The sequence below is a fragment of the Macrotis lagotis genome, chromosome 6 (assembly GCF_037893015.1).
Source record: "Macrotis lagotis isolate mMagLag1 chromosome 6, bilby.v1.9.chrom.fasta, whole genome shotgun sequence".
In the NCBI taxonomy this organism is placed as follows: Eukaryota; Metazoa; Chordata; class Mammalia; order Peramelemorphia; family Peramelidae; genus Macrotis; species Macrotis lagotis.
This window is the reverse complement of record NC_133663.1, coordinates 166,798,436-166,822,869: the sequence shown is the minus strand read 5'-3', so window position 1 is coordinate 166,822,869 and position 24,434 is coordinate 166,798,436. Positions and strand designations below refer to the sequence as shown.

Genomic DNA, 24,434 nt, shown 5'->3' with positions numbered 1-24,434 from the left:
AATGTATGTCTGAGATGTTATCAAAAAATGACACTAGTCAAAGTGTCTTTTAGAATCTATCTTTATGGTTCTCCTCTTTTCCTCCTGTTTTGTCTGAATACTCCTTTACCAGTCATATCACTAGAAAATGAGCATTCATTCCTTCTGTTTATTAAGTGTTTGACATCTCTTGGGTTTGTTTACAAAGGGAAAGCTTTATGAAACAATTCATTGACCGCCAACAACAAGACACAAGTTGCCTCTTACGGAGACTTCCTTCAGCTTCTTCTTCTTCCTGTGATCACTCCAAGAGATCAGCAATTGAGGACAACAAATACATCGACCAAAAGGCAAGTAGCATTATCTCAAATAACCAAATTTGTTTTTAAGTCCACTTTTTCCTGCTTTGAGAAAATGCATACTTTCACTCTATTTGGTCCCAGGATCCAATTGCTCAGGCTCATCAAGAACCATATAATATATACAATGACGGAGCTTTTAAAAAAGACACAAGTTGGGTTCAAAATGTGCTTTTCTGTGCTTCTGTTTATGACTAGTGAGAGCAGATTGGAAGAATATTAGACCAGAGGATCACTTTTTAAATTTAAAAATATTCTCTTTGCTATGCTCATTTCCTTACCGTTAAAAACACAATTGAATAATGTTTATCGTAATCTTTGAAGAAGAGACAGAAAAAGGGAAAAATCATTCAAGGGTCACATAAGTATAGAACAACTTTTTTTTTTCAATTAACCAATAAGCATCTTTGAGCATTTATGTTCTTTTACGCACTGTGCTAACTTGTAGGCATAAAAAAGAAAATCCTCTGTATTCAAAGACCTTATGTCATAATGGGAATTGAAAACATGTAAATCTATCTAAAATAGGTTCAGAATAGATGGAGGGGAATTTACTAGTAATGGTAGAAAAGGATTTTGAAGAAGATGACATTTGAGATGAATTTTAACTAACTCTAGGAATGCTAAGAGATTTAGGTGAAAAGGGAGAACATTCCAGACAAAAATCAGCCAAGACAATAGCACAGAAATGGAACAAATCAGTATGGATGAACCTTAGGATTCATGGAAGGAAGTAAAGTGTATTAAGATTGAAAAGGTAGGGGGAAACTAGGTGGTGCAGTGGATAGAGCACTGGCCCTGGAGTCAGGAGGACCTGAGTTCAAATCCAGCCTTAGAGACTTAATAATTTCTTAGCTGTATGACCTTGGACGAGTCACTTAACCCCATTGCCTTAAAAAAATTTAAATAGTGTAAAAAAGATTGAAAAGATAGGAAAGGGTCAGGTTGTAAGGACTGAATATTTGATTCTAGAGAAAATAGGGAGTCACTGGAGTTTACTGCCTAGAGGTGACATGGTCAGATATATAGTTGAGTAAAATCATATTGGCAGCTTTGTGGAGGATAGATTTAAGTAGCAAAAGCCTTGAGACCCAAAGAAATTAGAATTAGAAAGCTATTGTAATTAGAAATTAGAAATTAAAAAGTTATTGCAAAATTCATATGAAGGCCAGAACTGAGATGGTGTGTGAATGAGTGAAGAGAAAGGTACATGTATATAAGTATGTATATTAGGCATACATGCATATAAATACATACATACATACAAAACACATATATACATATATGTCAAGGTGTATCTGTATGTATATTGAGTCATATAGCATCCACAGGAGTTAATGCAATCTTGGACTGCATTTAGACAGGTATAAAAAGTTGATGGTGTCTCTATACTCTATCATGATTAGACTACAACTGGCCATTTTATTTCATTCTGGGCAACACATTTCAGGAAGGACATTGATTATTAGGATCAATCCCAATCAATCAGCACTAGATCTGTAGTCAGAAAGACCTGAGTTTTATATGTAGGAATAAGTTACCTGCCTCATAACTGATTCATATTATACACTGGATATCTCTATTACTTCCAGGTGTGGGGAGAAAGGGGATTCTTAGGCATGCACCATGTTCAAAGGTAGAAGGAAAATTTCTCACCAAACACTGAACTGGGGAGCTAAACAAGTTAAATGGTGTGATAAAAAGAATCTAGTTCCTTTCTCATTAAAAGAAAACTTTCATGGACTGAAAACAGTTCAGTCTTCATGTCTGAGCAGACAACAAGGAGTAGGTATAGAGTACCCCAGTCATTCCTGTGAGCTCAGAAGTAATAGTTCTTCAATGTTAAAGTGCATTTTCTTTATTAGTCATATCTGATGAATAGCTTTTATGATTACTTTTCTCAATATAGAAAGTAATCAAGAGATTCAGATTTGAAGGGAATCCTAGCAGCCTTCTTGTCCAGCTTATATCTGAAATGGAGTTTTTCTATATCATGCTTGATGAATTATCATCCAGTCTTTGCTTGAAGTCATCTAATGAAGGGAAATGCAATAACTAATGAACCTACACATTCCACTTTAAGTGAGTTCTAATTGGTGGGAAATTTTTCCCTCTATTATCTAAATTTGTATCATTTAAATTCATCTCCTTATTCCCAGATCTCTCATCTGTGGCCAAATAACAAAATTTAATTTGTCTTCTACATAACAGAATTTCAGAAATTTGAAGATAACTTTTATGTCCTTCCTTACTCTTCTCCTTACCAGACAATATATTCTCTATTTCTTCAATTCACCTTTAGGCAACATTAATTTTAAAAGTCTTTTACTATTTCTGATGACTCTTCTCTGGATAAATACTCTCTGGATAACAATAACAACAATAATAATAGTAATAGTAATAATAATGATATCATAAAAATAGAAATATTTTAAAATAAATCTTTAGAGCTAAAATGAGACAAACATAGAAATTTTCCATCCATTTTCAAGAGAAGCAAACCTTCATGAGATACTATGACATAGGGGATAACTTGATGAAATTATACTTCATAAGACCTGGTTTCAGTTAATTCCATGATACTTAGTAGCTCCACATACAAGTCTTTGAGTCATCATTTTCTCAGTTAAATGAGAATGATAGTTTACTGGGTTGTTATGAGAACTGGAGAGATAATATATATACGAATAATTATGCAAACTTCCAAAAATTCTACATTTTGTGTTTATTATTTTTGCCATTGAAGGTTAGAAAGATTAAATATGATGTCATAAAGAAAAGACTTCTTTCAAGGAGCAATATTGAGAAAGATTTTTAAATCCATGCTTGGTTTTGACTATAGGAAACATATAGTCATTAGCCAAATATCTGAAAGATCCAGAACTTTTTTTTAGACCAGGTGTTGTTCCTCTAAAATTTATTTCAGACGTTTATTTAAAAGTTATATAAATGAAATGTGTAATGCATTTTTTCTACAGGAATAATATAATCATCATTCTCAAGACAATTCACAAAGATCTACACATGATAAATTAACTAGGACAATATAAAAATCTAAAGAACAATTATAACCCTGTTTCTTTTAGAAATTGGAAAGCAAGGAATTCAAACTCCCTCCTACAGCCCTAAGAGAAAGATACTGTCACCTCTGCCAAGCAACTGTAAAAATGGATATGTAAATGGAAACTTTGAGATTCATTGATCCTAACAAGGGATTCCCCAAAGTAAAGTTTAAGGGATATTACTTGCATCATTTAAAGCTTGAAACATTTAGAATCTGGTAGAAATAGATTGACAAGGGCCAGCTAGCTGGTTCAGTGAATAGAATATTTCCCCTGGAATCAGGAGGACCTGAGTTCAAATGTGTCCTCATACTCTTACTAGCTATGTGACCCTTTGCAAGTCACTTAACCCTGATTGCCAAGGGAGAGAGAAAGTAATAGATCTGAGAAGAAATACTGTAAAATGGGGGAAGAGTTCATCTTATAAAATTAGAAGAAGATAAACTTAAAACTTGAAGGGACCATAGAAGAAATAATTGCAATGCAGATATAAGCTTTCTATAATTCATATATTTCATATAAGGAAATCCTTTGAAGATGTTAAAAAATCAAATTATATTTAGTTTTAACTCAGTGGAAATCACTGTTGGGACCCTCAGTGAAATTAATTTGTCAGTGAGACACTCAGACATTTCTACTGGCATGTCAAATTACTGTGGCATTGGGAAGTGCCACTCTGGATATTTCAGGTGAAGCATTATTCACTTTATTCAAATCCCCCAGCAACACTTTTTAGGGCAAAATAAGCTCTTTTCTTCTCTATGCTTAGGTAGAAGTGAAGTTAGTCTATTTGTAACACTTGGAGCAACAACAAAATAGATTTATTCCTTTACTTGGAAAATGCTATCCGCATCTGTGTTGCAGCAAATCACTTTTTCTCTTGATAGAGAGATCTCAAGCCCTCAAAAACCTGAAGGAAATCATTGCGAAAAAAGCAAAGCACTGGTCAAAAATTGCAGAAAATGGGGAGGGGGGAGGAGTCTATAGTATAGAAGATTTTGTCAGCGTAATTACTCTGGTTTTAGCAGTAACAAGTAGTTGCCATGGCAACTCCACATCCCTAACAAGCTCTTTAAAAAAAATCCTATCTTGATTACCTTGATCCCACTTTTTACATACCTATCTCTCTCCCTGGAAACAAAAGATTTACTAGTTTCTATTACATTTCAGGAAAAAGGAATAAGGAATTAGGGTTTTTGACTGGGGTGGAAAAGGAAGGAGAGCAAGGAGGGAGAAAATTCTGCCTTGCTTTATTTACTTATCACAGAGTGTTGACCTTATGACAATGAAAAGTTGTCAAATAGCAATTTCTACAATTTTTAGGATTTACCACATCAAGACTAAAATATGGGTGGATAAAGCAGGAGTTCCCTCTTATTTATGGCTGTCATAAGGCAGGTATGACCTAAGAGGAATTTTTTTTCACATAGTGGAAGAAAGCAAACATTTCTTCTAAGATAGATGCCCTCTCTGACCATTCCCCATATTTTCAATATTAACCCTAGATTCTGTTATGTTGGGACACAATACAACCTCGCCTCTTCTTCTGCCCTTGTCACCATAACATCCAAGATTGTTGAGTTTTCCTATAAACTGTACAAGTGAATTTAGATGTAGTCCACAAGTTATTTTTAAAGGAAAACCTTCACTGTGCTACTGAGTATAGAGTTTAGAAATACGGACAGTCTTAACCACACACTGGCTTTAGCTTTTTCAATAGATATATTTGTCCCATATTGTTGCCTTCAACCCAAATTCCCAGGCCACTTTTCTCTCCCTTTCAGTTTCCTCTTCTGAGCTCCTGAGAATGTATCTCCTGAGGATCTAAGCATCCAGACTAGGGAGTCTTCAAATGCTGTCTGGGAAACATGAATAGTAACAGTATAAGAGTGAAGGAGAGTTGTAAATTGCTTCTGTCACCCGACCCTGTCAGAAAAATGCTACTCTATCATTTTGTCCAAGAATATCGCAGCTTGGTCAGATCCCACAGATATTTTTGCCTTATTAATAAAAGTACAAGATGACTGGAATCCACACCATTATTGAAATCCACACCTTTTGTTACAGTTAAAGAATGATCCTGGGATGAAGTAAAGAGGCAAGAATATAGCAAATTCATTGTGATATTTTTGTTTGCTGTTCTTAAGACTATAACTGTTACATTCTATACTACAGACTGAAAACTTGGGTAGTTTTCATTTTAATCAAGGTGAAAGTCCTTTCCCCTGAACAAATAAACCTTGGGATTAAAGCCTAAACAAAATTATAATGCATGAATTACCAATTATTTTTTTCCCCTCATTCCAGAGAAGAATTGGATTTTCCCCCCATGACATTTCTATTGCTTCACTCTATATCTGTGCAGCTACTCAGTCTCTCATAAAGAAAATTAAGTTGTTCAGAATGATTTGCTCTCAGAAAAGCCCTGGTGATTGCTGTCCAACATGTTGTGCTCTTCTTGGTTTTGCATCTTGTTTGATTTGTTCGAGTTGCTTCCTAGGTATCATTTTTTCAGGGTTGATCTTTTTTTCTATTCTAAAAATTAACCTGTTGCCATTTTCTGGAATTATGTATAATCTAATAATTTACCAAAATAAGTTAGGACTTTCAATATCAAACACTAGTTTATCAGACAGTCTTTTTTTTATCTTGAAAATACATTATCATCTGCCTTTTTTTAGTTATAGCAATTTGAGAGAATAAATTTATGGAAGTTTTTTGTTGTTTGTTTTATACTGGAGCTACTATTTCATTGATATAAGGAGCTCCTGACATTAAACCATATCAGTAATTCAGTTCAGTAGCTGTTTTACAAATTATAGCAGTAGAGTTCTATAGAAAACCAAGAACGCAAACGACACACCCACCATCTTATAACCAGTATATGGCAGAGGAGGTGTTTTGTTCAGGAAAGGACTTTCACCTTGATTAAAATGAAAACTACCCCACTTTTCAGTCTGTAGTATGGAATGCAACAGTTATGTTCTTAAGTATAAGTCCAACACTCTATCTACTATTCTAATGCTCTGAGATAAACATAGATACTTCAGTCTCAAATCAGGAGAGAATTAATATTTAGTGTTTATTATGTTTTCATTTATATTTTATTGTGTTTATTCTATTTTCATTAGCACATGAATGTGTTTGATTTATGAACTGAATTAAACAAAATGATGGAGCCCTATTTTGAAGACCTGATCTACATAGTTTCATTTTTATACTATGCATGTAATCATTTCTTGTAACATTTCATACTAGGGATATGCAAATGTACTTTTTAAGGCTGCTTTATGTCAAATAATACATAGATTTATTAGAGATAATTGAGTCTTTGTTTTTTCAATAGGTTTCCTTATATGTAAAATAAATACAGTTAACTTAAGTAAGAACGTACTTAGGTTCCAATTTATGGATAATTTATGAGTAATTAAGCATCAAGGTAATATTTTACTATAAGTGATTTTTTCATAATTTACCTTCCTTGATTAGGCTTTGTTCAAACTCTTATTTTTTTCATATTTGGATAAAATTACCATTAAAAAACTAAGTTCTTAATTTCAAAGGTAAACCAGTCTAGGATTAGGGTTTTGGAAATAATCCTAAGAGTCTTTAATTAAATTCTGATTGCATTGTCATGTTATGAGGGACTTAAGTTATATAAAATAGAGTGATACTCTTTATATTTTTTTGTTACTTGAACATTTTACTCTATCTCTTGACTTCATAAATTTTTACTGGCTATTCCATTGCTACAATTTTCTCTCTGTTTCATGTTTATGATTTCCCTGGCTTCCCTCAAATCTCAGATAAAATTCTACTCACATTGTATTGCACTTAGTGCCAGTGCTTCACGCAGTTGATTCTTTATAGTGTAACCTCTATACATTGGTAATTAGGCTTGTCCTCCAATGAATTCTAGTTAACATTTTAAAGTGTGCTCATTCTGATTATAGGACCTTGAAAAAGTCCTGTATTATTATTTTTCTGAAGGTAGGAGGAGAGGTCAAGCCAATATGGCAGAGTAAAGGCAGGAACTCCCCTGACTGCTCACTCATAAATTCCCCTTAAAACAACTTTAAATATATATTTATATATGTTGATTGTACCTGGCTACAACTTAAAACATTTGTGTGTATTGCTTTTACATGGTTATTTGTATGTTGTCCATTCCAATAGACTGTGAAGATCTCCTTAAGGGAAGGAACTATTTTTGCCTTTTTTACCCCTAGTGCCTAGCATAGTATCTATACACATAGTCGGTGTTTATGCACATAAACTTCATTTATTGCTTTTCTTCTTAAAATTTTCCTCTTGAAAAAAAAATCCTCTTGATTCATTCTCAAATAAAATTGTAACGATTTAACTTTGGATTACTTTATAATTTGAATTTTCCATTAAAATTCATACCAATTTTTTTTTTAATTCTGAAGACAATATATTTGTCATATTCCCAAAAAAGATCTTTTTAACACAGGAATACCAGAAATAATGAACTATATCTCTCTGTTCTATCAAGGTAGCAGATGCCTTTTTCAGAACCATTTCACCCCTTTCCTGATTAGTGAGAAAACAGGATTTCTAGTGAAGGTCTGGGATGCTCTGGGCATATTGGGCCTATAAATATGATTTCCCTCCCACATCAGCTAGGCACAATGGTGCTCCTGCAACATTGGATCTAACAATAGTATGGTGATTTTTGGCAAAAACTTTGTGAGATCATGGTATCACTCTCATTGTCTCTCAATGATCTAATCGTCAGTAAGGTGATTGAATTGTTCTAGTCAACTGTGCAACTCCCCACCACACCCCCCAGAACCCAAATAATTTGGTTTCCCAGAAGCTGCCTGGTGAGTCAACAATGCCACCATCAGCATCATTTTTGATCAGAACCTTGACAGTATCTGATCATCTTTGAATCTCTGGTCCAAGAATTTCATCTCTAGAGGCACAATTCAAGTGATCTTGGCCATTGTTCTTAATCACGGCCCTTGCTCCGAAAACCAACAAAACAGAACCAGAACTCTAATTCATTATTCCTAGTTAGGGTATCTAGGTGACTTGGGTCTGCTTTGAACACTAATTTTTCCAAAGTAAATGCTTCAGGCCTACAGGACCCTAAGCTAAGAGCATCAAGGGGGCACCTAGAGGCAGGGTATAAGACAGGTGGTGGCTAGCCTCATGGGATGCCACTAAGATCCAACATGAGCTTTTTAACCATAGTAATTAATGTATGCTATTGGAGCTGTAATTATGGCAGCTGCTGGTCTCCAATCAATCCTTATTAAAGGATTTAATTTATACTTCTTCCAATTACAGAGTCCTGTTTTGTTATTTTTTTTTTGGAGGGAGGGGAAGAGGTCAAGTCAAGATGGCAGAGTAAAGGCAGGGACTCCCCTGTCCTCTCTCAAATTTCCCTCAAAACAACTTTAAAATAACACCTAAAAAGCAATTTTGGAGCTATTAAAGCAGGAAAAGAATGGGATGAAACAATTTTCCAGCCCAAGACAACTTGGAAGGTTAATAGGAATTATCTGTCTTCTGGGGTGAAAATAAAACATAATCCACAAAAGGCCACCACAGTAAACCAGCAGATGGCTTTGAGAGTGACTGGATTGCAGCTTCTAGATATCTCAGTTCATGATAGTGAAGGGTTAGGCAATTGGTCAGAAAATGATTACTGGGGACACTTTGATGGCACTGGTATAGGAGACTATTGCATTGCAAGTCTCTGTTGCATGTTCTAGGTTTCAGTTCCATGATGAGGAAGAGCAGTACTATACTGGAGTTCGGAGCCACAGGAGACTGGGAATACTGGTCATGGTTCCAGGGTGAAACAGAGTACCTGTGGTAGTTTACAGACCAAAGAACAGCCCAGGAGAATAGTGAACCCACTTCTCCTTATATAAGAGAACTGAAAACTTACAGACCCCCAGAACTAGCTTTAAAATAGGAGCAAAGGGTCAGCTAGGTGGTACAATACATAGAACATTGATCCTGAAAGACCTCAGACACTTGATCCATACTGACCTTCTGACCTTGGGCAAGTCATTTAAATCCTTTACCCCACCAAAAAAAATAGGAGCATAAAAAAACAGAGTAACAGTGAACACAGTAAAAGCAATATTGTATGATGCTCAACTTAGCAATAAAATGATACAAAACATACAAAAGGCTTATGATGATATATGTTATCTACCTCCAAAGAAAGAACTGATGGAGTCTAAATGCAGATTGAAGCAAATTTTTTAAAACTTTTTTTTCCTTGGGATTTTTTTGTTTGTGTTTTCCTTCCCAACATGGCTAATATGGAAATGTTTTTTTTATGACTTCACATGCATAACCTATATCAAATTGCTTGTCTTTTCAATGAAGGGTGAGGGAAGGGAAGGAGGGAGAGAATCTGAAACTCATTTTTTTAAATGAATGTAAAAATTTGTTTTTACATGTCATTAGAAAAATATATTTTAAAAAAGTTCTTCAGATATCTGTGTGTGTCCTAATAAAGAAAAGCATCGATTCATCAACATGCTGGCATAATAAAGTATTGGGTTAATTTAATTTTCTGTTTAATTAAGAATTTTATATAAATGAGGTTTGTTTTAATTTTATCCTTTAATCTAATAAAAGCCCTACTAGTGCACCATCCTGCCATAGTATTATATATTAGAAATGATCAAATAATTAAATATTCTTTTGATTCCATTTTTGCCAAACTCAATGATGCCTAACGTCACTTTTACTTTTCGTTTTCATTGTATAATACTGGAGCAATAATGATGAAGTGGGTCTTGTTGACCAGTTGATGAGACCTAGAGTGAACCTCAAGTTACCTTGCCAGGTTTTGATGATCAAAATTTACATTCCTTTGGGCAAAACACCTGCAGATAAGGGTGTGCTACCCTATGTAAACTGAAAGGAGAGGAGAGGAGAAGGGAAAGGGGATGGAAGAGGGAAGGAAAAAAGAGTACAGGGGATGGGAGAGGAAAAGAAAGGAGCTATGCTGCCCAACTGGTCAGCAGTAGGACAGCTCCTATTGCATCCAGTATTGTTTGTCCTTTTTATCTCAAAGAGAATCATGACATCAGAGATGTTGATGCCATGGCATGCAGTGAATTGAATTTAAGTGATGAAGGACTATTCAAAGTCACCAGCCTCATTTTCTCCTCCAGAGCCATCTGGTCCAGTGTCCAGATACGGGTCAGAATGACTGGGAGACATTGTTTAGGTCCTGGTTGGCTAAGAGGGAATGTAAGTAGCAATTGCTTCTTTTTTTTTGACCTGAGGGTCTTCCCCTCTTAAAATGATGTTTTTTACTAGGTTTAAAAAGCTAATCTCTGCCCCATTTCTTACCCAGCCTTAATCACTGAATAGATTTTGCCTCAGTCAAACTGAGACATGTTAAAATCCTAGTTTAAAAAAGTTAAAGTTTCCCACTGCATCCAGGGACATCTCAAATCATCCTGATTCATATTTGGCCACTGCACTCAGATAGTTCCAGAGGAGAAAGTGGGGCTGATGAATGCATAGTCCTCACTCGCTTAAATCCAATTACACACTAAATGAGTTGATTTTTTTATAACCTGCTGAGTTCTCTCCCAGGTTTCAACTGATTCACCTCCATTGATATATACATTGATCTCACAAGGTAATAGGGAGAAGTAGGCTATATCATAATGAAATACTGATGTGTAATACATACCCAAAGGAATGTAATTATGATCAAGACACATCAATATAAAGAGCATCTATGATTTCTTTTCTTTTTCTTTTTTCAAGGCAATGGGATTAAGTGGCTTGCCCAGGGCCACACAGCTAGGCAATTATTAAGTGGCTGAGGCCAGATTTGAACTCAGGTACCCCTGACTCCAGGGCTGGTCCTCTATCCACTGAGCCGCCTAGCTGCCCCCTATGATTTCATCAATGGAAGGAATTCCAATATGGAAATTTCATTCACCAATGTAGATTGCAATTATCTTTGACTTAATAGATAAGTCATGAAGTTGCCTGAGGCTTAGTGACTTGACCTAAACCACACAGATCACAGTTATCAGAGATGAAAGTTCTTCCATTTGGCACAAATCCCATTTCCTTCGGTTTTAGATTTTAGCAGATTAGATTGACTAGAGAGAAGAATTCTTGATCCACATAAATGGTCTGATTCATAATAAAACATATAGACACATGTCATCCTTCTGGCTAACATTGCAGTATAGCACACAATAGATATTAACATGGATATTTTATTCATTCTACCTTAAATAAGTTCTTTCTGTTTCATTCTGTGCATGTCACTATAATATGTTATTGTACACCAACCTTCCTACCAGTTCAAGGTATGTCATCTAGAGGTTAGAACTGATTTTCAGTTCATGGTTGCATGAAAAATTCAAATGCACTTAAGTGCCAATTTCTGGCTATATAATTTTGAGTAATTATTTATTCTCAATTGTTATGTTTTATGTGGGTGTCTCATTCAATAAAATAGCTCATTATGATGATTATGCTCCACCTTTCCAAAAGAAATAACTCTTATCAAGCCCTATTCATATGAGCATTGTTTTGGTCCTTTGTGGTCATGTATTTATTAAAACTATTTTTCCACATATTATGAAGTTTTTGAATTTTTTCAAGTATAGAAAAAGAAATCAACTTGGAGCCAAATTTTCCACAGATAGATAAACAATATGTGCATGCAATACTCATTTCATTGAGTTTTTGAAATAAATATTCATGTATTCAGTAATCTGAAAAACCACCAAGGCTGAGAAACTATAGCTTCTTATTTCTAAGTATATTTACTAGTGCATACAACTATCAATTCATAGCCTCCAAATTCTCCCTGCTTCAAAGTAATAGTCATTAGAAACCCAAGAATGAAAGATAAACCCGGACATCTTGTCCAGTCTTTTTCCAGAGTAAGAATATTTAATCACCCAGTCCTTCTCGAAAATCCTCAGTAATGGGAAATTTGCTTCTACATGAGGCAACCCATTCCTTTTTATGATAGTTCTGTTAGTATGATTTTCTCATATTTAGCTGAATACTCCTTCCCTGAATATTCAATCCAATAGACCCAATACAACCCATTGACTTCTCTCTGGGTAAGCAAAAAAAAAAATTAATCCATTTTCCACATAAATCTTCAAAACTTTCAGACATTTGAAGTGAATTATTACAGTATCATATTGTCAAAGTTGGAACAGAATACAAAGGTCATTTAGTCTGACCAATACTTTTTGAGAATCTCTTTTATGCCAGCTCTCCACTGGTTGAAGACTTCTAGTGATGAGGAAACACAGTACTTCCTGAGGTATACTATGTTATTTTTATACACTATTGGAAAATATTTCCCCTTTGCAATGAATTGAAAGCAGCTTTGCTATACTCTATGTCCAGTGTTTCTAATTCTCTCCTCATAAAGCAGAACAAACCAATCCTATTTCATATGACAGCTCTTTAAGTACCTGAAGAAAAGCAGATATATCTTCCTTCTGTCTTTTCTTCTCCAGACTAAATCTCTGAAATTCCTTCTAATAGTCCTTAGAAAGATGATGAGACTTTTCACCATCCTGGTTTCTCTCATGCCCCAAATAGAGAATGAAGGGAAAGGAATACTGTTCTTGTATTTGATACAGCTGTTTGATCCAGTTTGGGTATCAGCTGTTTTTATCTCATGTGATAGTGGTTATCTTCTATGGATCCGAGTTTTCTCATTTTAAAATGAAGGAATCTGAAATATCTCAGCATATCAATCTCTTTCTCTGAACTACCTCTAGCTTATCAGTCTTTCCTAAAGAGTAGTTCCCAGAAGTAGACACATTATTCTAGATGTCTGACTCCAGAGAATACAATAAGAATATTGCTGTCCTTGTAATAGATGCCCTAATCTCAACTTAACTTTTTAAGCTTTAGGTTTTCAGGCCAGTAAAATCTTTTGAGGTTCTATTACATAGTAAGATGTGTCTTACATAAAGTGTATACATCTCTTCCTTTTTACAAGTCTCTGAATTGTTATACAGAGCCAATATTTACTAAAGATGACTCTATAATAGTGTTATCTCATTATTATTTTTGTCTTCTATCAGTAAACATATTCCAAAACCACTGAAACATACTCCCATGAAAACCCTATCTTTCTACCTTGCCTACAAGGATATTGTGAGAATCTTCTAATATACTATTTTAGTAAGCTTGTGTCTGGTATCATTTGTGTGTGGGGGCGGGGACAGAGAAAGAGAGAGACAGAGACAGTCAGACAGACGGAGGCTATATTTATTACATGACATAGGAGACAAAGAAATGCCCAGGATAGTATACTCTCATCAGGAAGGTATTCTATGAACAAAAACAGAATTGTAGTAGCTAAAAAGAAAAACATAAGTGTAATTTTAGATAATCCTCCCCAAATGTTCATATGGTCTCTTTTGCCTTATCTGTGGTAGAACATTCTGTGCTTATTTTCGTCTGATCAGCCACAGTCAGACACACTATAATCTGACTTTAACATAGTGGTGTGATTTTGTCCTCTTTGAGAACTAATCAATGTCTATCTATATTGAGAACAATCTATATCTATTTATCTATCTATTTATCTGTCTATATTTATATGTCTATATGCATGTATCTTTATCTATAGACCTGTCTATACCTATTTCTCTATAAATATGTTTATATATGTATTTGTAAATATATGAATAAATATATATATTGCCATATAAAGAGAAAGAGAAACTGATTTGTAATAAAGTTTTCTTTCATTTCTAAGCCCTCCAAAGTTTTAATATTTTGTCATTTTAGAATTCTACCAGGTACTAACTTCAAGTTCGCTGGCCTATATATACTCTTAAATTTTCACCTTCAGCTCCTTAGTGAAAATGAGCATAATTAACCATAGCCAGTCCTTCTCTCTTGCTATTAAATGTCTAAGGTATTAGAACCACAGTTTGAAAGGAATAAATAATCCTACAATCTTTCCTTGGAGACCTCCAAAAGGAAGACTCTTTTATCTTTTGGGGAAGTCCATTTAACTTTAGCACAGTGCTAAATTTTAAGATTTTCCTGACTTTGACTTTGTAACTGTAACTTCTAGGTGGCACAGTGGATAAAGCACCAGACTGGAGTCGGGAGATTCATCTTCCTGAATTCAAATCTGACCTCAGATACTTATTAGCTTTGTGATCCTGGGCAAATCACTTAATCCTGTTTGCCTCAGTTTCCTCTAAAATGAGTTGGAGAAGTAAACAATATACCATTCCAGTATCTTTGTCAAGAAAATTCCAAATTGGATCAGGAAAAGATGGACATAACTGAACAAGGACTGAACTGAACAACTTCTGCCAACTGTCCCCAAGTTTTTTCCCTCTATTTATTATCCACTTCAGGCTAAATATTCCTACTGCCTTTATGACTTAGAAGACAAAATTAGGAGCAATAAGTGGAACTGAGCATAATGCTCCAGAGTTGTATGACTAGGGCAAAGTAAAGCAGGATGATAATTGCCTTAGTCCTGAAAGATTTGCTTCTCTTAATGCAGTTTAATATCACTGTAGTTTTTTTAGGGAATTACCATATGGCATTTTAAACCCAATATATTGAATTTGCAGACCACTAAAACTCCAAATATCTTTCAGATGAGCTTCTATCTAATCATGCCTTCCCCATCCTGTAAATGTAAAGTAGAATTTTTAAACTCCCAACTTTATGTTATCTACAACTTTGATAAGTCATGTCATAAATGTCTTTGTTCAAGACATTAATAAAAATCATAAACAGAACAAAAGTCCAAATGAAGTTCCCTGCAACAGTTCACCAGAGAATATGTTCCAACTAACCATTCAGTCATTTTTAAAGACACGTAACTTTGCTATTAACTATTCCATCAAACTTTAGTAAGTGATTTATTAGGATGAGATAAACTATATCTCATTATTCCCTCTATTTATTAACTGTCAAGAAAGAAAATAAGGAACAGTTGTATTGATTTGTTAACATTAATTTTTTGAAATTTTGAGTTCCAAATTCTCTCCCTTCCAAAAATTTAATATTATCTATTGTTATTTTAAATGGAATTTTTCTTTCTCTATCTTACTGCCAGACTTAGTTGGTAATATAAACAGAGATGTTATATAGGCTTATTTTATATCCTGTAACTTTACTAAAGTTCTTCATTGTTTTTAGCTTGTTTTTAGATAATATACTAGAATTCTGTAATATACCATTATCTCATCTGCAGAGTCGTAGTTTTGTTTTGTCATTGTTCTTATTCCTTAAGTTGCTTTTTCTTGTCTTATTATATAATAGTGAATAAGAGTGGTGATGATGGATATCCTTGCTTTACTCATGGTCTTATGAAGGCTTCCAGCTTATCCTCATTACAAATTAATATTTGCTAATGGTTTTAGATACTTCTCATTTCAAGGAAAACTCCATTTATTCCTATGCTTCCTAGTGCTTTTAATAGTCATAAATGTTATATTTTTGTCCCAAGTTTTTCTGAATCTTTTGAGAAAACCATACTGTGTCTCAAAGATGTCCACTCCACCTTAAAAATGCCACTTGCTTCTTTTTCATTGAGGTGCAGACATTTGATCTTGTACTGCTTCACTGCTTTTTGATGAACCACTAGCATTTGATGGAGTTCTCTTGAGCTGTTGTTTTCTCTTTTTTCTCAAAGGCAATTTTTATCGCTTTTTTGTGAACTTTCTCAAACCTAGAGAATATTTTATTTCTTTTTAAAATCATAGTTATGGGAACAGCTAGGTGGCTTAGTGGATAGAACACTGGCCTTGGAGTCAGGAGTACCTGAGTTCAAATCTGGCCTCAGACACTTAATAATTACATAGCTGTGTAGCCTTGGGCAAGACATTAACCCCATTTGCCTTGCAAAAATTAAAAAAAAAAGAATCATAGTTAAATTTACCCAGCATGGTCCTTCAAGTCAAAATCGTAAATTATCACCTTCTGTTCTGCCTTAGTAGTAACTTCTTCAGGCCTGCATGCTATTTAAGTTAGGGTGTATAAATTACTTTAAACTCCCATCACAGCCCTGAAAGTGAGCATCAGGACCAAGTAAATTGGAATTTCATTTGCCTTAACTTACCATTCACCTGTCATCATAGACATCTCCTTCTTGAGATCAGATATGATTATCCTTTTCCAAGATAGCATCTCTTGATAGTTTTTATACTTCTCTGAAGCATAAGAAGCTGCTTCTTCTGATGGTCTCATCATTAGTGGAAAAAACAGATGATGAAGTTTCAAATAACCAAAGATCTTTTCATATGATTTTGTCCTGCATTGCTGTAGTATCACCAAGTTAATTATTGGCCTTATACAAATGCTAACTTATAGGATAAGATAGAGTTGGGGCTAGATGTTACTGATTAATAGATTCAAATCTTAATGAAGCATTGTACTAAAAAAAGTAGTCACAAACTAGTGGAATGCTTACAAAGGGACAAGTCTATGTCCATGATGAATGACCACCTGCTAATCAGTGTTTTCATCATGGTATCACTGAAGGCACAAATACACATTCATCAAATTTGAACATCAGAGGCAGTTAGGTGGCACACTGGATAGAGCACCAGTTCTGGAGTCAGGAGGACCTAAGTTCAAATCTGGCCTCAGACACTTAATAATCATTTCACTATATGACCTTGGGCAAGTCACTTAACCCCATTATCTTGCAAAAAAAATGAATGTCAAAGAAAATTGGGAGGTTTAGCATACTAGTCAGATGATAGAGTTGGAATCAAAAAAAATTTGGAAACTTAGAATGAGTCAAATATGATAACAACTAGTGACACAGTAGATAGAGCCCTGGATCTGGTGTCAGGAAGACCTGAGTTCACATCTGGCCTCAAACATCAGGTGTGTGATCCTGGACAATTCACCTAACTTCTCTCTGCCTTAGTTTCCTCAGTTGTAAAATATGGATAATAATAGCAACAATTCACAGAGCTGTCTTGAGGATCAAATGAGATAATATTTATAATGCATCTAGCCCAGTATCTGATTCGTAGTGATGATGTTTTGTCCTTCATTCTTGAAGAAGACCATGATTTCTGGAAAATGTGTCCCTCTTTGCATACAATTTAAAAGGGGATGGATCAATAGGATAATGACCAAGGAGAATCAGCAACATGGGGATGAGTATTGAAGACTATGCTGTACAAAGGTTATTTGGAGCAAGTTGGGATGTTTAACCTAACAATAATAATTATGAAAAATATGTGAACAACTTTCATTTGAAGGGCTTTGAAGTAGAAAAGAGAATAAATTTGCTCTGCTTGAGCCTAAAGGACAGAACTAGAAGACAGTCACTTAATTTCTCTGAGAATCTTTGGTCTTATTTCTAAAGCTGTATGGTTATTGTTCCCCATACATTGTTTAAAATAGTAACCTGTTACTCTAAAGACAGAACTCCAGAAACTTATCTAAAACCTTATCTGAAACTTCTTGTTTAAGAGTTGAATGGTTTTTCTTATTTTTCAGATTCATATTTGCTGGTTATTAAAATCTTAAATAAGTATTTAACAGGGGCAGCTAAGTGGCACAGTGGATAGAGCACTGGCCCTGGAGTCAAGAGGACCTGATCAAATCCAGCCTCAGACACTTAATAATTTCCTAGCTGTGTGACTTTGGGCAAGTCACTTAACCCCATTACCTTAAATAAAAAAAAAATTTAAAGAATAAGTACTTAACATATTCAGATTTCAGCTCTTTAAAATTACAAAAGTGAAATAAGAGTTACTTCATTCATTACCATGTCCAATAGGATACAATTATACTTGTACATCCTAAAACAATAGTCATCTTTATCCTTGTATAAATCTATGCAAATAAAATAGAATGCTGAGTCACCTGTCATCATTATCATCATCACAATTTTAAGATGAAAAATATATTCAAATATACTCGGGTTGACCCTTTGAAGGCATCAGTTGGATATTTAAACAAATTCTTCTCATACATTTAATTTAAAATAATGACCTCGGGGCAGCTAGGTGGCATAGTGGATAAAGCACTGGCCCTGGAGTACCTGGGTTCAAATCCAGTCTCAGACACTTAATAATTACCTAGCTGTGTGGCCTTGGGTAAGCCACTTAACCCCATTTGCCTTGCAAAAACCTAAAAATAAAATAAAATAAAATAAAATAAAATAAAATAAAATAAAATAAAATAAAATAAAATAAAAAAAAATAAAATAATGACCTGGACATTTGAAGCTGAAGAACAAAAAATATTTGTATCTCATTAACCTATATCCTGTCAATGTAAAATGGATTCCAACTTTTCATAAAAGTGTTCCTTCTGGGAATGTTTTATTTCTCACGTAGATTGTACTCCATTATATCTATCTCTGTAATTAGTCTCAGAGTAATCAATTTTATCATTCACACATAATTGTCAGTTTAAGTTGTTTCTCTTAAATCATCTTGATTTTTTTTTCAAAATGATGTCATTTCTCTAGCTTCTGCAGTAAAAAGCACTAACATTCATAAACAGAAGATGGCACTGCAGAGCAGTTACTGCAAGCCCACAGTGGAGGACTGATAAGATGGAAGAATTTCATTGCTAAATGACAACTATCTATAATAAATGAGGAAATTGCTGTCTTTTGTTATTGTTGTTCTCTGGAAAAGGGCACTATCAGTAAAATTATAATATTTTACCCACCCATTTAAGCATTTACAACTGTGATTTTTTCCCACTACAGTCTGTTTAAAGCCCAAGAACATGGTCTTCTCAGGTCTTCTGTTGAAACAATCATTTTGCTACTACCTTGTAAATAAGCAGTATTTGTATTTACTTGGTGAAATAACTAGAAATTAGGAAACTGACTCTAATGTTCTCACTTCTAACTTATTTTTCCCATTTTTTGCCTTTCAAACAAGGGGAAGAAAAAATAAACAGTACTATAGCATATGTGACATACAAATAATATGAGAAACAGTATAACATATCCTCAGATTATGAAAAAGTTATTTTCTAATAGGAAGAAAATTGTTATAAGATTCAATAGTTCAATCACTTCCAGTAGCTGTACTTTGATTGAATTCAGACTGCCACTTTTCAATAAGGAAAAGGTGACTGAAATATGTCATCACCTTTTGAGGATGGCTTTGCTTATTTCCCAAGTGTAACTGGAAACACAAATGTGTGATTTATACTCCCACTGCATGTACCTGAAATATTTCTGTTCTCTTGCCTTTGTTTATGAGTGTGTGTGTGTGTGTGTGTGTGTCTGTGTATGTATGCATAATAGGTGAACTATTATGATGACTCTAATGACAATATTTTATTCAACTCGGTCATTCTAGTAAGAGAGAGTGATTATTTTCCTTGATATTAGACCAGAGAAATTAAGGCTCTATTAAAGGTCACCCTTGTTTCCCCATCTAAAAATCAGTTCCTTTTCTATGAGAAAATATTGTCCTCAATCCCATAGTAGTTCAATTTTTTAAGTTACCCTTTCTATGGAATCCTGCCAAAGGCTTATGAAAATCTAAATGAATGATCTTCTCTGGTTCCCTCTTTTCCAGAAACTTATTTGTCACACAGTTCTCTAGTGAAGCCATAGGGTATAGAGAATAAAATGGTGAATTGGATGTAAAGAGCAACTAAATCTGAATCCAATCTCAGACACTTATAAAGTCACATTAACGTGGCTCAGTTTTAGTTTCCCTTTCTGTATAATGAGAGTAATAGTTATAGCACCTCATTCACAGGGTTGTTCCAAGAATCAAATGAGATAATTTACATAAATGAGATAATGTAAGTGTAAACTTAAAACGTGTTTTTTTTACATATTTGTTATTCTTGTTTAGTCATTCCAGTTATGTCTGACTTTGTGACCCTATTTAGGGTTTTCTTGGCAAAGATATTAGAATGGCTTGCCTTTTCCTTGTTTAGGTCATTTTGCAGATGAGGAATTGAAACAAATAGTGTGAAGTGACTTGCCTGGAGGTTGCATAGCTAGTAAAGTGACTGAGGCAGGTCTGGAACCTAAAATGAGTCTTCCAGATTCCAAGAACAATGCTGTATCTACTGTTGCACCTAACTGCCCTCTTCCATCTTACTTATACTTATCCTAGCATCTTTTTTTTTTCAGAGGATCAGTGTAACAATTAGGGAACTGGAAGGAAATCATCTAATCAGAGAGATCATAGAATCATCATCTAAAGTTTCTAAATTATCTAAAAAGATGCTAATTGTACATAGGAGGAAATCAAAGGCTAGAGATTGTTAAATGACTTGCCCCAAGTCACATGGGTGATAAAGTGAAAGAAGTTGGATTTAAATGCAAGACCTCTGATGACAAATTTAGAATTTTTTACACTTCACCATGGTTGAAGATGATACTATTTTATCTGTTTCCAGGTGTGGTTGGAAAAAACCAACATGCTACTAGCAATTGTTTGCCAACTATACCCACTTGGTTCTGTGGTGTTTAAAAAAGAATCAAGAGACATAATTTCTGGATAATTTAATCATTTTATTAATAGTGCCAGTATCTTAATAAAAGGGTAGTCATTTGACCATTTCTTATGGCAGACTCAGAGTTAATATGCCCTTTTGAAATAGAATTTTCTCCAGGTTGGCAGGGACTGGACTTGAAATTTGATTGTATTAACTTCTAAGTTAGCCCCAGCTTTGCACAATCTGTTCAAGGAAATTATCAAACCTGACTTAAGTACAATGGCTGCCACATCTGGATGGGGTATAAATAGAGGAGAAGGTAACCTCAACCTTCAGAAACTGAGGTCTTCTAATGAGAATAAAAGAAAAAGGGGAAATCTGAATCTTCCCAAATCATTAGTTATTATTTCTCCCAGGACCACTGTGTAATGAAGCCATCACTCATAGAACTTGCTGAAAGTTTTTGCCCATTTGCTTTGTTTTCTTCATCATTTTTGCTTATAAGAAATGATTCACTTTAATTTACAGACTAAATTAGTATTTAATAATGTGGCCTACATATTACAGGAAGCCTTTCCCACTTCACCTAATCGTAGTTCCTTTCCTCTTAATGCTTTCCAAAATTATCCTGTAGAATTGTTTGCATATTGTCTCTTTAGACAGTGAGCTCCTTGAGAGCAGGGACTTTTGTTTGTTTTTGGTTTAGGGATTTCATTGTATCCTCAATGCTAAGCACTGTGTCTAGCAAAAATAGGCTTGTTAACTTATTGACTGTCTTTATGTTTAAATTCTTTTCATTTTTTGCTAGCATTTAGTTAGTAGAAGACATCCAGTAGAAGATCATCAGCTTCAAATACTGGAGAGATCAGTGTTAAATAAAGGTCCATATATTTAGCAATTTGGTGATCCTTTTCAACTTTTAGGAGTGTTTCAGCTGAAAAATGAGTTGGAAACCAGATTATAGAAGATTCAGAAGAGAGTGAAAATAGGAAAAATGGGGATCCTTAACATAGAAGACCATCTCAAGGATTTTAGCCATGAAAGAGAAGAGAGAGATAAATATTGTTATCAATTTTGTTGTTCAGTCCTGTTTGATACTTCATAAGCCCACTTGTAGTTTTCTCTCTTTTTTTTGGTGTTTTTTTTTTCTGCAAGGCAGTGGGGTTAAGTGATTTGCCCAAGGTCACACAGCTAGATAATTATTAAGTGTCTGAGGTTGGATTTGAACTCAGGTCCGGTGCTCTATCCACTGTGCCACCTAGCTGCCCCCATTTGTAGTTTTCTTGACAAAGATACTGGAGTGGTTTGTCATTTCCTTCTCCAGCTTATCTGACAGATGAGGAAACTGTGGCAAACAGTTAAGTGACTTTCCTAAGGTCATACAGCTAATAAGTGTCTGAGACCAGATTTGAACCCCTAAAGATCAGTCTTCCTGACTCTAGGCCCAAAACTTTATCCACTGTCCCATCTATTTGCCCAAGATACAAAATATTTATCCTGAAAGGTAGGGTCAAATGAGAGGGTTGCTTTATTTTTTTTTCAGAATGGAAGTAAACATAAGAATGTTTATAAGCAGCAGGGAAGCAATCATTAAATAAGGAGAGATTGATTGAAGATAAGAGCAACAGTGAGTAGGAGCTATTGATTAGAGGAATTGATAGGGGATTGGGGTGGAAGGAACCAAAGGTATATTTAGAGAAGTTTGTTTTGGCAAAGCAAAGAAATAACTCTTCAGCTGAGACTGAAGTGAAGAAGATAGTATCCCTGTACTGGAATTCCTTCCTTGTATTTCTTGGGAAATTTATGTTTTTACAAATCCTGAATCCTGAGAAAAGTCAGTCAAGAAAACAAAAAAAGAAATTATTCTCTTGTTAGAAATAAGGTTAATAATGAACATCGAGACACTACTGATTCATAGGAATCTACCAATGTCAAGTCATAGCTAAGAATTGGAAATATGTTAGGTTGAAAGTCAAGATAATCATTTTTTAAGAACTGGGTCAGGAGCAGATAAGTGAAAAATGGTCACAATCTGATCAGTCAATCTTTCTTGTGATTGTTCTTATTTTATAAGTATAAGTATTTATGGTCTTGTCTGTTTCCTTCCTATTTCCCACCATATATATTGCTTTAGGACTTCTCTGGAACTCTTCAGCTTCCTTCCCCAGGAAACTAGACATGGAAAATATATTAATATGTTGTAAGATTGAATCTTTTGGTAGACTTATCTCATCAATTCCCTTTGCCCTTCTAACTGGACTTTTTCACTGAAATTTTCTACTAGCTATACTCCTTTAGACATCAAGCTTGTTATCTTCCTTTTTCCTCCCCAGCCAGCACCATTTTTCTTTTGCAAGTTGTCTTTCCCCCATTTGATTGTAAACTCCTTAAGGTCAAGAAATGTCTATGTTTTCATTTTTATTTATATTCCCCTAAACTTAGCATAATGCCTAGTATCTAGTATATACTTAATAGATGCTATTGCTTGACATACTAACAGAAAATTGTTTTTGAAAATAAATATCAATAATTTATATGCATAATATACTTTATATAAATCCTGAGTGTTATTCAAAGAAATAACAATTTGGGAAAGCAAAATAAATCCTTAAATTGGCTATAACAATATGTCATTCTATGTAGTCCTCTTAACCTTGCTATGAAATCTGAATGTTACATTTTAAAAATATTATTCAATAATGTTCATTGACATTTTCCAGTGCTCAAATATTTGCTATGGGCTATATAGGTCTTTATAAATAGTACTAAGCAGTATTTTTCAAAAATATTCTTAGCTATCCATCAAATTGAGTAAAGAGTATGAAAAAAGTTGGAAAACTTTTCAGAAAAATAAAGGATTTTAGTCATTGCCACATGTTTAAAAATCATTGTCACAATATATTAATTCATAATAATTTCAGTTATTTTCAATCATGTCTAGATTTTCATGACCCCCTTTGGAGTTTTCTTAGCCATAATACTGGAGTATTTTGCTATTGAGGCAAATACAATTAAGAGATTTGGGTTATATATTTAGAAGTATCTGAGGCCAGATTTGAACTCAGGAAGATGAGTCTTCAAAGCTACGGGCCCAACAGTCTATTCAATGAATCACCTAGGTGTCCATCATCTTAGTAATAAACTATAAATTTATTACTATATAACTTTTATAGAAAACCTCTGAAACTTTTCCATTGTTATTATGATCATTTATTATTATTTTAAAACAAATAAAATATTAGAGAAATATTGAAAAGTTATTATTTGGGGAATTCCTAAGAATTCTCAGGAACTCATATTAAATTTCTGAATCCCAAGGATTAATATCTGTGAGAATTTGCAAACACTGGTAGGAAAAAATACTGAATGATGTCAATAATGAAGTGGGGGAATTTTCAGTAAATGACAATTTTTTATGAAGTTTGAAGCAAGATCCTTCAATAAGAGTGGGATAGTTACTGATACTGATTTAAAGTTTGAAGAGAAACAAGAAAGTTTGAAATAAAATGTTGTAGAGGAATAAAAATTCAATTAGGGAATAAGAAAATATTTGTCTTCCTTAAGGGAGATCTCAGTAAAGTGTGTCTATTTTCTTGATTTTCTCCAGAAA

At 34.2% G+C, this 24,434-nt stretch overlaps 1 protein-coding gene across 1 annotated transcript in view; it reads left to right on the top strand.

Moving 5' to 3' along the window:
* The window catches only part of NALCN (sodium leak channel, non-selective), a 278,783-nt gene that overhangs the window by 172,440 nt on the left and 81,909 nt on the right, over positions 1-24,434 (top strand). Inside the window, exons 11-12 of the mRNA XM_074192773.1 lie at positions 188-360; positions 12,659-12,710. Coding sequence (XP_074048874.1) covers positions 188-360; positions 12,659-12,710 — 225 coding nt within the window. The remainder of the gene's footprint in view (positions 1-187; positions 361-12,658; positions 12,711-24,434) is intronic.